The sequence below is a fragment of the Exophiala mesophila genome (genome assembly GCF_000836275.1).
Source record: "Exophiala mesophila strain CBS 40295 unplaced genomic scaffold supercont1.1, whole genome shotgun sequence".
NCBI lineage: Eukaryota > Fungi > Ascomycota > Eurotiomycetes > Chaetothyriales > Herpotrichiellaceae > Exophiala > Exophiala mesophila.
This window is the reverse complement of record NW_015622504.1, coordinates 2,582,803-2,596,118: the sequence shown is the minus strand read 5'-3', so window position 1 is coordinate 2,596,118 and position 13,316 is coordinate 2,582,803. Positions and strand designations below refer to the sequence as shown.

Below are 13,316 nucleotides of genomic sequence, written 5' to 3'. Positions count from 1 at the left end.
CTGGGCAAGCCTTGAATTATATCACGACTATACTGGGTCTGGTACTGTCCTTTCCTTTTGTCTTCCTCAGAATCGGTGTGGCATCGGGCATCAATAGTCTCCCAATTGGTTGGAGGCCAGGAACAACCCCCAACGCGGATCTGGTTTCGGTGCTTTGCTCGTGGAGGTTACTCCCCACTATCACCCTGGGCAGAATCTGTGCCATCATCGCCGCCCTGGGTGGGCTCGCAAACATGATTGCTCCCACTTATTCCTTCAGTTTGCCCGGTCAAGGGCCTGAGACGGGCTCACATGGGCCGCATTGGTGTATTCACCGTTGCTTTAGAATAGATATGGAAGAGATGGAGAACGTAAGTCTTGCAGAAGGAGCCTCGGTATCCTCTATACATCTCACTGCCGACTCACAAGCTGTAGGTCCTGGTCTAAGTAGTCTAACTCGCGAACATGGCATACGAATATGATTACAATCTTCCTTTTGCAATGATGGCTCCCCCGTCGGTGGTGATGACGGCACCGTTGACGTGGTCAGCGGCTCGACTCGACAAGAATACCACCAACCCGGCAATGTCTTCAGGGAGACCCAGTCGTCCATTGGGGGCCTCGGCCGCCTTGACAGCTATTCCTCCTTCCATGTCGATAAGCCCAGAGGCCATTTTTGTCGGGTAGAATCCGGGGCAAACGGCATTAGTGACGATATGGCGGGGGCCTAAGTCAACGGCCAGGTTCTTGGCCAAGTGGATGGCGGCGGCCTTGGAGGCCGAGTAGGCATAAGTGGCATTTTCACCCAATGTTCCCGGGCCAATGCCTGTTACACTGGCAGTGATGATGATCTTGCTAGGACTTTTCTGCGAGGCTCTCTTCTGCAGAAGAGGTGCGAATTTCTGGGCAGTGAAGAAGACGCTCTTGACGTTCAGATCCATGACCTTGTTGAATGGACCCTCTGGGGTTGTGTCAAATGACGCTCCCCACGATGCGCCTGCGTTGGCAAACAGAATATCGACATGGTCGGTTGTCTTGGAGACTTCGGCGACGAGGCGCTCTAGCTCGGAGACCTTGGAGGCATCGGCGGGGACTGAAATGGCCTGCGCACCGGGTCGCTTGTTGGGCAAGGCGTTCAAGGCTGCGACAGCTTCTTCACAAGCTTTGGCCTTGCGTGAGGAAATGTAGACTTTGGATGCGCCGGCTTGGAGGAAACTGGGAAACCAGTTAGATTTGCTCGAAAAATAGTGGAAGAGGGGCTCAGGGATAACTTACCCAGACGCGACATTAAGACCGAGACCACGGCTGCCCCCGGTCACGACAGCGACCTTGCCCTCGAGACTAAAAATGTTCTGGAAGTCGTGGAGCTGGACATCGATGGCTGCGCTGCCCATTTTGGCGGGTGGGGGATGGAGTTACTAGGGTGGAGGGAGAGGGAGAAGATCGACTGGGTATCTCTGGAATGGACAGTCGAGTGAGAGAACAGCGAAGACGAGTATAATTCCCAGGACCCTGTCTAAATATTGCGGCAACAGAGAGGAAGAACTGATTACTACTCTTAACTGATTACTACTCTTATGGCGTATTCCAAGACCAGAATTATTTTTTATTACATACCGGATCTACAATCGATCGATATCATTTAACGAAATATGCCGAGGTTCTTCGTCTAACTAAGGTAGATTGCCAGGTTCGGTAGGCGGAATCTGCGGGGGGACCCAATAAACAATTTGACGTACGAATAAAAGAGATTCCACCGGAGGGGCTGTAGATACAGTACGGAGTAAACCCCGTGTCGCCGAAACTCCAGGCCTGGGCCACGGTTGTCCGCGGGTCCGAGGGGGGGATTTCGGGCGGACCCTCTCACCCAACAACAGTACAGATATCCAAGCCGTCTGATGTCCAGTATGTGCTGATCAGTCGTTGAATCCGACACGGTCGGAAAAGACGGAGTCTTTAGATCTCCTTGGGCCGGATCTTGAGCAAGTGGGCAGCAATGCTTGATTCCGCGTAAGGCATACTCGTGGAAAAAAGATGGGGCCCATGCATACACGTCCTGTGTCCAAGGACATCTGCTGTGGTTGAGAGATACAAAAGATGAGGAGGTCCATGATGATCAGGATCCTACTCCGTACAGCTGCTGACTCTCTAACGGTCAACAGGCACGCACCCTCATGTGTGTCACGTGGTTGTCATGGCACTTGTGTCACCAAAGCCAACCTCACACTACTTTCCAGTCATCGATCGAGATCAGTTTCACTGACTGCAACCTCGAGGACTCCATAGCCACACTCATTGAGCATTCATTCTATATTCGCGACTTTGGCCCAGTCACGAGAACTTGCAAGGTGCAAGATGCAATAATGAACGACTGTCGAGGTCAAAGTCTCAGGTTGCAGCAGGTTCAAAGTCATCTACCCCCTTCCTTTTGTTTGTCACAGCCTCGATATCATGATATGCAGGGGAATCAGAGACAAGTTGTTGGGTCTGACTCCTGCACTCGTTTGCTTCACATGCAAGTGCCCGCTCATCTCGCAGATCCCCAGATCTCCTGATATGAATCTCATATCCTCCCTCTGAATCTTCCTTTGCTCCTCCCGTGTGCCAGACCTCCTCCTCCATCCTAAGGAGAATTATCTTGTTTTCTCCCAGCTGTCTACAGGCAACAAAATCCTCCTCATCTTCAGAAAAGAGAATAGCAGTATCCAACATGTCGACCATGACACTAATTCTCACTCTTTTCATGGTCTGCGTTTTGAACCAAGTGCAATCTTCTCCAACAGGCTCGCAACAGGTCACCGCTACCCTCAGCGCCACCAGCAGTCTTTCATCTGTTGCCACCAAAACAATATCCCTCGCCGTCAGCGGCACTGGTGACGTCTCATGCGGATCACGCGATGGCAACTGGTCCATCAACCCTGTGGTCGCACAGAAACTTGGCTCCCGCTTCTGTTCCAAGTTATCTCAAGAACAGTTCATGCCCAAAGTGGGCGATTCTCACCTTGTGGACATTGCTGAGTATCCATCTGACCTGGGTCCAATCTCTGCGTGTGAAAATCATGGCAATCGTGGCAATGTGACCTCAGGAACGGGACTGCTCAATCGAACCCGCCACAATGCTGACGCAGGCGTCAACAAATTCTTCCCATACTCCAATGTTAGCGAACAAGCAATCAACACAACACTCATTGAAGTCGATGGTGCAATTGTCGAGTTCTTCTTCACCCGCCGAGCCAACACACACTCGCCTGACTCGGTCACGGTTCATGGTTCTGACGAACAATGTGCAGTGGAATATTGCTCCGAGATCATGTACAATGCCGTCGATAAATGCAAACACGATAGTCACTACATAAAGGGAGCGTTTGGAATCATAAGCGAGTGCGGATTTTACGTATTTCTGGTCCAAAACTGCTCTGGCAACTATGTGGACCCAGACTGCGACGAGTGGCATAGACGATGGCCGGATGTTGGTCCAAAGGAGAATGAAACTCTGTATTGGAATGTCACTCATAATATCACATCCAATCCGAAAGGGTTGAGCCAGGGAAGTCGACGTCAGGTGGGAGTTGCGGGATTGGATGGGGTTACCAGGGAACTGATCCAGGGAGGCATGGCAGACTTATTCCAAGTGATGAATTGGGCTTAAACGGTGTTGTTGTTGTTGGGACTTAGTCCTAGGCAAGTAGCAGCATGATGGCTGGTATGCACCTTGAGGTGCGAGGAGGCCTTCTGGCAATTATCCTCACTTTATCTTCCTTTTCGTAATCTCTTTATTGCTGTTTGAAGTCTACAAGGCTCGAGATGTATGTTTTATTGGTGTGAGTGGAGATATTAATTTATAGCACTCCGGAGAAATGATATTCCGCCAACAACCTCGGTCAAACTGCACATGCACACATGCAATAAGTGGCAGGAACGGGCCTCGTCGTCATGGCAGGTGGTAGAGCGGCGAGCCTACAACTGCAACGTCTGGGCTCAGTAGCCTCCCATCACCTTTTCCATGCCAACAATATATGCGTCAGTGCATGTGCTGTCTGCCTCGTACTCCCTCAATCCCTCTCTCCATCACCAACATACTCACCATATCTTGATGTGAATTCGACACATCACTACCCATTTCCAGAGTTGATCATCCCCTCTTCCACATCGGTCACCTGCTCGCACCTGCAATGACCGCTATGCCCCTTCCTCGATAGACCGTCTCCTCACTTGACAACGACTCGACCGCCCATCCATCTCTTCTTCACCGCTTGCCAGCGTCCCTTACACCATGGCGGTTCAGTCTAAGGAGGATCCTTTAATGGTTCTCTTTCAACATTACCTCGCCATCATCCGAGCCAAGATCGGACGAACCCCGCGGTCATTGAAGCTCGCCGCCACTACCGCGCTACTTCTCTCCATCATCTCCACAGGCTATGGCGGATATACATGGTGGCAAGAGCGGTCAAGAGACAAGCTTCAAGGACGAACACTGGTCAGGAAAAACAGTGGACTGAGAGGCAAAGGAGGAGAGCGCATCATCTACGTCCAAAAGGGCGACACAACATCCAAGGTCATCATCCACCCCACGAGATCAACCACCTTTGACGCCCACCGACGCCTGTTTCTGACTCCTCCTCGCATCACCCGCATTGGCAGTGGTGCCTCCACTCCCGCTTATGGCCCTCCTCCTCAGACAAAGCCCGGTTTGAATCTGGCATTTCTCCATCAATTCCTTAGCCTCCTTAACATCATGATTCCCCGGTTCCGAAGCAAAGAGACGGCTTTGTTGTTGAGTCACGGAGTCTTCCTCATTATGAGAACATACCTGTCCCTGGTGGTGGCCCGACTCGACGGCACTCTCGTCAGAGACTTGGTCGCTGGACAAGGCAAGTCCTTCTTATTTGGTATCTTGAGGTGGCTTTCCGTGGGAACTCTGGCCTCTTACACCAATGCCATGATTAAATTCTTGCAATCCAAAATCTCAATCGCCTTCCGCACTAGACTGACTCGATACATCCACGACCTCTATCTCAATTCCAACCTCAGCTACTATAAACTCCACAATCTCGACGGCGGAGTCGGCCAAGGAGCCGATCAGTTCATCACGCAAGATCTCACCCTCTTCTGTACTTCGGCTGCTTCACTATATTCCTCCCTGGGAAAGCCTCTGGTGGATATTTTTGTCTTCAATTATCAATTATATCGTTCCCTGGGCCCACTGGCTCTATCCGGCCTCCTCTCTGGCTATTTCGCAACAGCCACTCTGCTCCGCCGGCTTTCACCTCCTTTTGGCAAACTAAAGGCCGTCGAAGGCAAGAAAGAAGGCGATTTCCGGGGCTTACATTCACGTCTGATTGCCAATGCGGAAGAGGTCGCCTTTTATGGAGGCGCCGACGTTGAAAAGGTCTACTTGAACAAGGCATACAAGGAGCTCCGCAGCTGGATGGAGGGCATCTACAATGTCAAGGTTCGATACAACATGCTGGAGGATTTTGTGCTAAAATACTCTTGGTCCGCATTTGGTTATGTTCTGACGTCGATCCCTGTCTACCTCCCTGCTTGGGCTGGCTTAACATCAGTACTTGAGACTCCCGGTACAGCTGCTGCTGAACTCGCCGAGACTACCCGGGAAAGATCCCACATGAAAGACTTCATCACCAACAAGCGGCTGATGCTGTCACTGGCAGACGCTGGAGGTCGCATGATGTACTCCATCAAGGATCTCTCTGAACTCGCCGGCTACACTTCACGAGTATATCAATTGATCTCCACACTGCACAGAGTGCATGCCGGGTCCTACGGATCACCTCACCAGCGGCGCAGCCCTGGCCGATTCGAGCTCTTCTCGCTGGCAGATGTTCAAGGTACAGTTCATGCTGGGTTCGATGGGGTTCGGTTCGAGGATGTTCCGGTGGTCGCGCCTTCCCTGTGGCCATATGGTGGAGACGAGCTCATTGAGTCGCTATCGTTCGCCATCCATGGTGGCGAGCATCTCTTGATCTCTGGAAGCAATGGGGTTGGCAAGTCAGCCATTGCACGGATCGTGGCTGGCCTCTGGCCCGTGTACCGAGGTCTGGTATCCAGACCTCGTGCGACTGGCCAAGACGGAATCATGTTCCTACCTCAGCGACCCTACCTGAGCATCGGCACACTGCGTGATCAGGTTGTCTACCCTCACACGGAACTCGACATGCGCGATGCACAAAGAACGGATGTCGAGTTAGAACGAATCCTTGAGGATGCCAAGTTGGGCCACTTGTTGGCACGAGAAGGCGGTTGGGACACCAGAAAGGAATGGAAGGACGTTCTCTCTGGTGGGGAAAAGCAACGAATGGCCATCGCACGATTATTCTACCATGAACCCAAATTTGCATTTCTCGATGAAGGCACATCGGCCGTCTCGAGTGACGTGGAGGGACTCCTCTACGAAAGGTGCAAGGAAAGGGGTATCACCGTCATTACCATTTCTACCCGGGTTAGTCTTCGAAAATATCACTCTTACAACCTCATGTTGGGATTGGGTGATGAGGGCTATGACTGGGAAATGGTGAGGATAGGAACAGAGCAGGAAAAGCTCGGGCTGGATAAGGAGATTGGTGAGCTCAAGGAGAGGCTTTCAAAAGTTGAGGAGTGGACGCGGAGGAAGAAAGAGATCGACGAAGAACTCGGAAGGGTTCTACTCAAAGGAGACCAAGCAGAACTGGAGAAACCTGGATACATCAAGCATGAGGATGAGAGCATCATTGAAGAAAAAACGGTAGCATAGAGCCGACATCTGCAGGGCATGCCCACAGATTTCGCCATGTACAACCAATTTCCACAAACTTGTCGTACAGGACTTCTTGAATCTAGTATCAAAGACTTTATGTGCGAGAAATGATGATTTGCTCAAAATATCTCTATATTTATCTCTCTCTGCCTATGACATGGAAACTGTGAAGGCGCTACCAAACTTGTTGTACTTCGTATAGTTTCCTTCCTGCCTAATTCATGGGACCAGTCACGTGGTTGACGTGTCGCCACGACGCGTCGTCTGGCGTCATTTGAAACCTCGAGTCACATTCAAGTCGCAGGTGCGGCAGGTGGGGGAGTCGCGGCCTCACCAAAGTGCAGTCACGGCAGCGCAGTCACTACACCAAAGTTCTCCAACTGATAAACAATTGCCACCGAAATCTTCACCATTGACTTCCCACTCTCATTTCAGATCAGACGCCGGGATTTTGAGTCCAGTCATCGTGACAAGACTGGACTGGTCTTCTTGTCCGCCCCGTGACTCTCAAGATCCGCTGATTATTCTGTCATATTTGCTAACCCAGCCAGCGCCTGTTTGCATGACACATCGTCGCTCAGGCACTTCGTTCCTTTGTAGCCTTTGATCTACCCTCCAATCAAGCGGGCAAGCTACACAGCTTCAAGCAATGCTACACGCGTCCATGCCACTCTAACTGCCCAGGTGTTTCAACCCGCGCAGCCCTCCTCTCTACCCAACCAGACCAATCTCTCTCCTTCGCCATGGCAGACGCCATGGCCGATATCCTAGCCATGGATGATCCTGATATTATTCGGGACGAACTAGCCCTTTATGAAGGGATGCTAGCTAGTCTGCAAGAGGATTCTTCATCTGGATCTGATCCAGAAACACAAGTCGCCTTGCGTGACACTCGCCTTAGGCTCGACGCTCTTCGCAGACAACTTCGTTCCATCACCACTGCCCAGAACCCAGATTCCACAGAAATGCCGATCAGAGAACACCTTCACAACAACGGTTTGCCTGTGGGCAGTTCATCCCCGAGCAGTGCTTCGCGGATCTCTCCTTCAAACTCCTCCGATCTATCAACAGGCCCCCGTCACCAACGCCCTAAGGAGATGACGAGAGGAAAACGCGAGAGACCACACCTCTTCGAGGAGAGTCGCCGACATTCCAAATCTCGCCGTACCTCTCCATCCCCTAGTTCCCACCCCTCTCCATCCCTCTCAACCACTTCTCTTGAGAGCCTGGATTTTGATAATCCCACCTTGACCGCGATCTTTCGAAACAACCCTGACCGTGCCGCCCGAGAGCAAGAAGCCTTGGCACAAATTCATGAGCGCCGGCAACAGGAGGAGAGAGATGCGGAATTTGCTCTTGAGCTCTCTCGGGATTTGGCCTCCGGCTCGCCATCCATCACTAACCCGCCATCAGTCCCCTCCGAGTCCTCTCAATCGTTGCTCCGTACAGACGGCACCATCAATCGGCAGAGAAACAGTAGAGCAGATATCTCCCCTAAGGTGGAGCATGCTTCAATCAATAGCGCCAGGAACGCAGAACCGACTTCTTCTTTTCTCCCTTCATCTTCGAGAGGTTCTAGGGGACTTCAATCAGGAGGTCCGTCAACAGCCATCAATGCCGACGGCAACACGTTCGATTCGATCAAGGGCCAGCCAGCTATCGTTCCCTCGACGAGCCGCTTCCATTCTCAACGCCCATCCGGTCCTCAGCCATCGAGACGGCCTGGTAGCTATGCAGAATCTGACAACAGTGACTCGTCTCTGGAAGAAATTCCACAGGCCGATTTTGTTTCACGACAGCAACCATCTTCATTTTCACAGTCTCCTCGTTTTCCTCACCAAACTCGGTCGTATTCGTGGCTTAACACGGGTCAACCTGGTTTCGGCATGCCTGGGGCATTCCCTGGTACCACACCCGCCATGAGCGTTGCGGGCTCTTCAGTCTACAACTCCAGACCCTCTACCGGGCCCACCTCTGCTCTCGGAAGCGTTGCGGGCTCTTCAGTCTACAACACCAGACCCTCCATCGGACCCACCTCCGCCCTGGGAAACATAGCTTCTAGCCTGCAGCGAGTTCCGCTGTCGCAGTACAAACCAACAGTTCCCCTTTACTCAGCTAATGTCGCTGAGAGGATGAGAGACTATGATCCAACAGAAGAGGTGAAAGGCCTGCTCGAGAATATTCGTCCCGATGAAGCAATTGAAAAACCAGAGACAATCCAACCTCCACCTGGCCTCAAAGCCGTTCTCATGCCTCATCAGCTCAAAGGCCTCGCATGGATGAGAAAGATGGAAGAAAGCACCAACAAAGGTGGCATCCTCGCCGACGATATGGGTCTTGGTAAAACGATTCAAAGCATTGCCTTGATTCTTGACCGCCCTCCCCCGGAAAACAGTCATCGTCCTTCGTTGATTGTTGCTCCAGTCGCCCTATTGCTACAATGGCAACGAGAGTTTGAGAAGATGGTCAAACCTAGCCATCGACTCAAAATCCTCATCTACCATGGGGCGTCGAGAAATGTGGCATGGGCGGACCTGAAGAGCTATGACGTCGTTCTAACCACCTATGGCACTTTGGTGACTGAGTGCAAACGTCTTGTTGCCTGGCACGAAAAATTGAAAATGGTACCTGATGCCGTTCCCACGCCTGCAGAGGAGTGCTCAATCCTAGGTGACAAATCACGCTTTCATCGTATTATCTTGGACGAGGCCCAAAATATCAAGAACAGAAATGCCAAGGGGGCCCTGGCGGCTTTTCGCCTCATCAGCGACTACAAATGGGCCTTGACAGGGACGCCGATGATGAACGGGCCAAAAGAACTTTACAGCCTCATCAAATTCCTCGGAATCAAGCCTTACTGTGACTGGAACAAGTTCGACAGAGATATCGCCCGCCCGTTGACACCAAAAAAGTCGGGGTTCCGAATTAACGACTCTTTCAAAGTTAAGGCTATGAGATGCCTCCAGGCGCTTCTTCGTGCGGTCTTGCTTCGTCGTACCAAACAATCCAAGATTAATGGCAAGCCCATCTTGCAGCTTCCTCCAAAACACACCACTGTGGAGAGAGTGGCTTTCAATGCAGACGAACTGGCATTTTACCAGGCATTGGAGAAGAAAGCCCAGGTTCAGTTCAACAGATACGTCGCGAATGGCAGTGGCGGCATTGGTCAAAATTATTCCAATATGCTGGTGCTCCTTCTCCGTCTTCGTCAAGCCTGCTGTCATCCGCGCTTGGTCGTAGATAGCTCGGAGTTCATGGTTCAATTGGCTGGAAGCCTTAGTCCCCCAGATCTCAAGGCCAATGCTGCCGCACTCGATCCGAAAGTGGTCTCCAGGTTGAAAGCCTTGGAAGCTTTCGAGTGTCCGATATGCATGGATGCTTCGGAGAATCCCGCGATCTTCCCGTGTGGGCATGCCCTCTGCAACGACTGTCTCAGCAGGCTGGTCGAACAGGTATCCAATACTGAGGAAGATGGTCGACCTGTTGTTCCCAAGTGTCCTCATTGCCGTTCGCCGATCGACTCTCGAAAGATTACTGATGTCATCAGCTTTTTGCGAGTCCATGATCCCGATCGTGAGGGCCTACCCTCTCGAGAGGAGGACGACGATGACGACGACGACGACGACACGGATACAGACTCTGATGCAGATAGCTCGGACGAAGGGGATGATCTTAGTGGGTTCGTTGTCCATGACGATTTTATCGAAGATTCTGCATCTGATGCAACTGCAAATGCCGATAGGAAGCAGAAGGGCAAGGAGTCAAAGAAGTCAAGGAAGTCAAAGAAGCGAAAGTCCCAGTCGGCCAAGCCTGGCGGTCCTCAGAAGAGCCTGGCGGTCCTTCGTAAGGAAGGCCTTAAGAACAAGGCGGCCAAAAAAAAGTACATCCGACGTCTTCGCAAAACCTTTCAACCCTCGGCCAAAACCACCAAAACGATGGAGATTTTGCAAGAGATCAGAGCTCGTGGGAACAAAGAGAAAACGATCATCTTCTCCAACTTTACGTCCTTGCTTGATCTGTTGGAAGTTGCCTTGAGTGATTATCCCGAATTTGGTGGCTATGGACGATATGATGGATCTATGTCTTCAGACAGTCGGAATGCAGCGGTGCTCGAATTCACTGACAACCCCGATTGCCTTGTCATCCTTGTTAGTCTCAGGGCTGGCAATGCAGGTCTCAACCTGACGGCTGCAAATCATGTCATCATGATGGACCCTTTTTGGAATCCATTTGTGGAATTCCAGGCCGCAGATCGTTGCTACAGAATTGGTCAAGTACGGGAGGTGACAGTCCATCGCGTCTTGATTAGCGACGAAGGCTTTATGGGATTCGATCCTGAAACAGGCGCTACGGTGGAGGATCGTATCTTGGCTTTACAAGAGCGTAAACGAGCGATTGTGGAGACTGCTCTGGACGAAAAGGCTGGTTCTAGCTTGGCCAGACTTGGAGTCCGAGAACTGGGATATCTGTTCGGCCTGAACAGCATGGGATGATTGCTTTCTTGAATTCGAGTCATGGATGTTGACTCTATTTAGGATCAGCATGCGAAAAGAATGACGAAAAAATTGAATGTGTTATGACAGCCACACATTCTCGGTTTCGAATGGTGTCGAATGGTGCGATGTACCCGCCGTATGCACCAGCGGCTGTTTTCAGTTTCACGCATTGTATTAGAGACGATGATACCCCGGAATGATGTTTGTGCTGGAGTCAAGGGGACTCTTCAGCCTGGAGTGGATTGGTTGATGATTTTGTTTTTGCATACCGCTTGAGGGTTTCTCCTGCCTGACAATGAATGGCCACGGCACAGATTCATGGACCATGACATTGTCTCTCCCCACAGAGAATGGTATTAGCTTGATAGAGACTAGACTAGATGCTGGCATTTCATTTCATTTAATGGAATCCAGCACAAAGGAATGTCCTTTCATAGTCAGATAATGCAGATTCTTCCACTGGGAATTTCCGACTTGCTTTTCTGTCTGTGTCGATACCTTATGCATGCGCATCACTAAGGAAGAAGTACTTAATGGCTAGACCCGGTGTGTCGAGAATATGCTCTATAGACTACGTAGCCTTGAACCAACCTGCTTCGGTTGGATCTTGCGGTGCTGCTTCTATCCTCTACTCCGTATATACTTCTGGTTCGCCCTATCCCACCACCCCCTTTTCCACATCTCAATGGCTCTCTCTTTCCACGTTTTCGATTGCCATGTCTGACGAGACCAAAGAGTTTTGTCTTGACACAACCATCTTTGTTTCTAGCAATGGAGAAAGACGACAACGGCTCGAGGAAACGAGAGCCCTTTGTCCTATCCACATCATATCGCAACACAAAGACATATCTGCCTTGTCATGTCTTTGTGGCCCATCTTCATGATTGTCTGCCATGGTCCACCGGCATGAGACTCCTACTTAGTGTGAGACCAGGGTGATGCTTTAAAGAAAGCAATCCCTAGCCTGTACACGACCTTCGCGGGTGTGTCTTCAATGCATCATACTAATGTTTCTGGCATCATTGCGAGGACACATCATCGTCAAAAGCAGCAGCACCAGACTTCCCAATCACCCCCCAACATTTCTGTCAGGCATAGCTTGACTTTGTGCTTAACATTTCTGTTCAAGGTGAGTATCATCCCAAGTCTTCCTGCCGTAGACCCCTGTCACTAATTCTTCATTCATTTAGGCTTGTCAACTGATCATGTCAATACTACTACTACAGCCGGACCAACAGTACCAGCGACCCCGAAACACCGGTCTTAGGACTGGCCGAGCTCGGCAATGCGATTTCATAACTTGGATCACGGACGAGACACAGGTACTTGGAACGGCTTCAAAACTCGGACAACATGCTAATGCTCTGGTAGAGGCGCGGACGCAACTATTGCAGCGTCTTGTTCGAGCCAACGGGCGAGAAAGTCCATTTACTGTGCATCCGCGCCGTCCGTTTGATGCGATTCTGACTCGTATCAACCGGAAGACCGGAGTAATCAAGAGCGGTCAGAACCTTAACCGATCACGAATGTGTCATGCGAAAATCATGGACAAGCACAAATCATTGCTTCATAAACGGGTAATGGGAAACCGCGGGAGAGTTTTCCCGTCCAAGGAACAGCATCCTAGCCTGTCGATTCATATCCAGGAACCCGAACCAAAATCACGACTCAAGTATCTCATGGCTACCCGTATGGCCCAGGAGAGTCTGGCGGCGTATCAGATGTCCAAGGAATATGGTTGGGACATCGTACAGAACGAGGATTATGGAAGCAAGAGAGAGGAGGCTGGTGGACAAGGACAGAAGCAGCAGCACCTTGAACGTGGTAATGTCCGCACTAAGGAAGTTGTGACCGCATTGCTTCGGCTCAAGGCTTCATTCCCTAATGATTTTGAGTCCATTGTTGTTGACTCGAAGGCAGTTCATTTGGCGCTGAATGGTCCGCCATCTCGTGAAATTGATGAGCAGTCGAGCAGTCCACATGTGGCAAGGCAAACCGCAGAGAGCGGTAACTTGTGTTGGTCGAAGTCATCGACGCCATTGCCTATGGCAGAGAAGGTAGAAGGCCTTCAAGCCCAAGATCAGACT

At 51.0% G+C, this 13,316-nt stretch overlaps 3 protein-coding genes across 3 annotated transcripts; 2 read left to right on the top strand and 1 right to left on the bottom strand.

The window, feature by feature from the left end:
• Nucleotides 1-389: 389 nt before the first annotated feature.
• On the bottom strand, nucleotides 390-1,388 carry PV10_00824 (uncharacterized protein). The gene is made up of 2 exons (XM_016364942.1): nucleotides 1,255-1,388; nucleotides 390-1,194 (listed from the first exon to the last, which is right to left on the bottom strand). The coding sequence occupies exons 1-2, from the start codon at nucleotides 1,371-1,373 to the stop codon at nucleotides 462-464; spliced, it is 852 nt and encodes a 283-aa protein (XP_016228591.1). The 5' UTR covers nucleotides 1,374-1,388; the 3' UTR covers nucleotides 390-461.
• Nucleotides 1,389-3,994: 2,606 nt separating this feature from the next.
• On the top strand, nucleotides 3,995-6,809 carry PV10_00823 (uncharacterized protein). The gene has a single exon (XM_016364941.1). The coding sequence runs from the start codon at nucleotides 4,253-4,255 to the stop codon at nucleotides 6,728-6,730; it is 2,478 nt and encodes an 825-aa protein (XP_016228590.1). The 5' UTR covers nucleotides 3,995-4,252; the 3' UTR covers nucleotides 6,731-6,809.
• Nucleotides 6,810-7,476: 667 nt separating this feature from the next.
• PV10_00822 (uncharacterized protein) lies at nucleotides 7,477-11,368 on the top strand (the record flags this gene model as incomplete). The annotated part of the gene is made up of 1 exon (XM_016364940.1): nucleotides 7,477-11,368. One exon carries the CDS (start codon nucleotides 7,477-7,479, stop codon nucleotides 11,224-11,226), a length of 3,750 nt encoding a protein of 1,249 aa, XP_016228589.1. The 3' UTR covers nucleotides 11,227-11,368.
• Nucleotides 11,369-13,316: the final 1,948 nt, after the last annotated feature.

Bases quoted from the DNA above. Each gene is read 5' to 3' on its own strand.
- PV10_00824 (XM_016364942.1), bottom strand. From the start codon at position 1,373: ATGGGCAGCGCAGCCATCGATGTCCAGCTCCACGACTTCCAGAACATT. The intron at 1,195-1,254 runs GTAAGTTATCCC...CTGGTTTCCCAG, and splicing joins GGTCTTAATGTCGCGTCTGG to TTTCCTCCAAGCCGGCGCAT.
- PV10_00823 (XM_016364941.1), top strand. From the start codon at position 4,253: ATGGCGGTTCAGTCTAAGGAGGATCCTTTAATGGTTCTCTTTCAACAT.